The 1,488-nt window shown below is 34.4% G+C and overlaps 1 protein-coding gene across 1 annotated transcript; it reads right to left on the bottom strand.

Moving 5' to 3' along the window:
- Positions 1 to 105: 105 nt before the first annotated feature.
- Positions 106 to 1,450, bottom strand: LOC100634171 (probable 26S proteasome non-ATPase regulatory subunit 3; the record flags this gene model as incomplete). The annotated part of the gene is made up of 6 exons (XM_003391928.2): positions 106 to 353; positions 405 to 452; positions 679 to 771; positions 828 to 890; positions 951 to 1,174; positions 1,216 to 1,450. Coding segments are annotated over 6 exons (744 nt in total), but the record flags the coding sequence as incomplete, so codon positions are not given.
- Positions 1,451 to 1,488: the final 38 nt, after the last annotated feature.

The following is a 1,488-nucleotide window of genomic DNA, read 5'->3' as shown; positions in this document are numbered from 1 at the left end:
ATAAAACTGTCATGTATGAAGCTAGGGTGGATATAAAAAAACTCAGCCATGTTTTGACAGGTCATTTTAATCCTATCAAAGTCATTTGTAGTAAGTGAGGAATCATTAAATTTTCACATTTTGTACCATAATAATTCTTTAGATATTGTGGATGGATGTGGTTTACAATTTTTCCTGTTACATCAAGATGTGTCATTACAGTACTATATTCCCGCAATATCATGATTAATAATTACTATTGTGGGTAACTATATAATGTTAATAATAAGGTTCTAAAATTCCTCTTCCTCCTCGTCATCTTCATCCACCATCTTAACAACCTCGATGAGCTGCTTTTCAGTTTCTCTTAACTCCTTAAAATGTATTTATTATCATTAGTATTATGATTCTGACAGTATGCTTACTTCTACGTTTTCTGACTCTTTATATGATTTTGGTGGATATCTCATAGCCTGTATAAAAAAAAAGTGAAACTTCGATACAAAACATCAGCCCAGTGACATGTTAAGCAAAAAAACACTTAGGAGTTAGGATAAAACCTGTATCAGCTTTATAGCCATTTTTGTATACATTATAATTATTTTGTTGGCTGCCAATTAAGCATGCTCTACTAATGGCACACAAACAGTAAGTAAGTAAGTGCAATCTAGCATTACTGGATTGTTGATAAACACTCACCTTTACTGATTGTGTGTATAAATCAAGGCAAAACTGAATTCGTTGGTGAAACGCTTCTTGAGGCTCCTTTGTAGTATAAATGTCAACATGTTCCTAAAGCAATAACAGAATAATGAAACATTGGACTCAGTTTTACAGAATGAAAATACCTTAGACTGCATGTAACCTTCATGATGATTAATAGTTGCTTCAATAACACCATCCTTGATAGCCTAAAATCAAGTTTATCAGTAAAATCCAGAACATACATGTAAAATAAACTCACTCCTTACCTTAGCAACTATATATTCTGCATCTAGAGCATCATCTAATCCCAGTTTATCAGCTATATCTCTTAATGAGATGCGAGAGTATGATAATGAGATTCGACGAATGCCAGTTTTGATAACATTATGTCGGAGTCTCACAATCAAAGTGTAAGTATGGTCTGCTTGAAAGTGACCCTGATAATTCTCCAAGACATGACCAAACTGAACTAAATCGCCATTCCTAACAGCTACAAGAGGGAATCATTTTTATCATCATTGGCTCCAATACCTTTTGTCAATTGAAAGTATGGCTGCAGTGGCCTCTCAAGTACACGTTCATGGAATATTGCTTTATCTGGTATGTCACCTAACAGTAATTCCACTACAACAGCAAATTTGTGGGCAGTCTGTCTGAACCCAATAGCTGACTGTTGAGGGGCCTTGCGAATGGCTTGAATTAAATGCTTGTGACTTTCTGAGTAATCTAACTGAATTGCTCTAATACGACCTACATGTACAATATATGAATAATGATTTATGTTAATAGGAACAAGTCCAGTGT

The sequence above is a fragment of the Amphimedon queenslandica genome, unplaced genomic scaffold (assembly GCF_000090795.2).
Source record: "Amphimedon queenslandica unplaced genomic scaffold, v1.1 AMPQUscaffold_4134_Cont23882, whole genome shotgun sequence".
NCBI lineage: Eukaryota > Metazoa > Porifera > Demospongiae > Haplosclerida > Niphatidae > Amphimedon > Amphimedon queenslandica.
The sequence above is the reverse complement of the archived record's forward strand: the minus strand, read 5'-3'. Positions and strand labels throughout refer to the sequence as shown.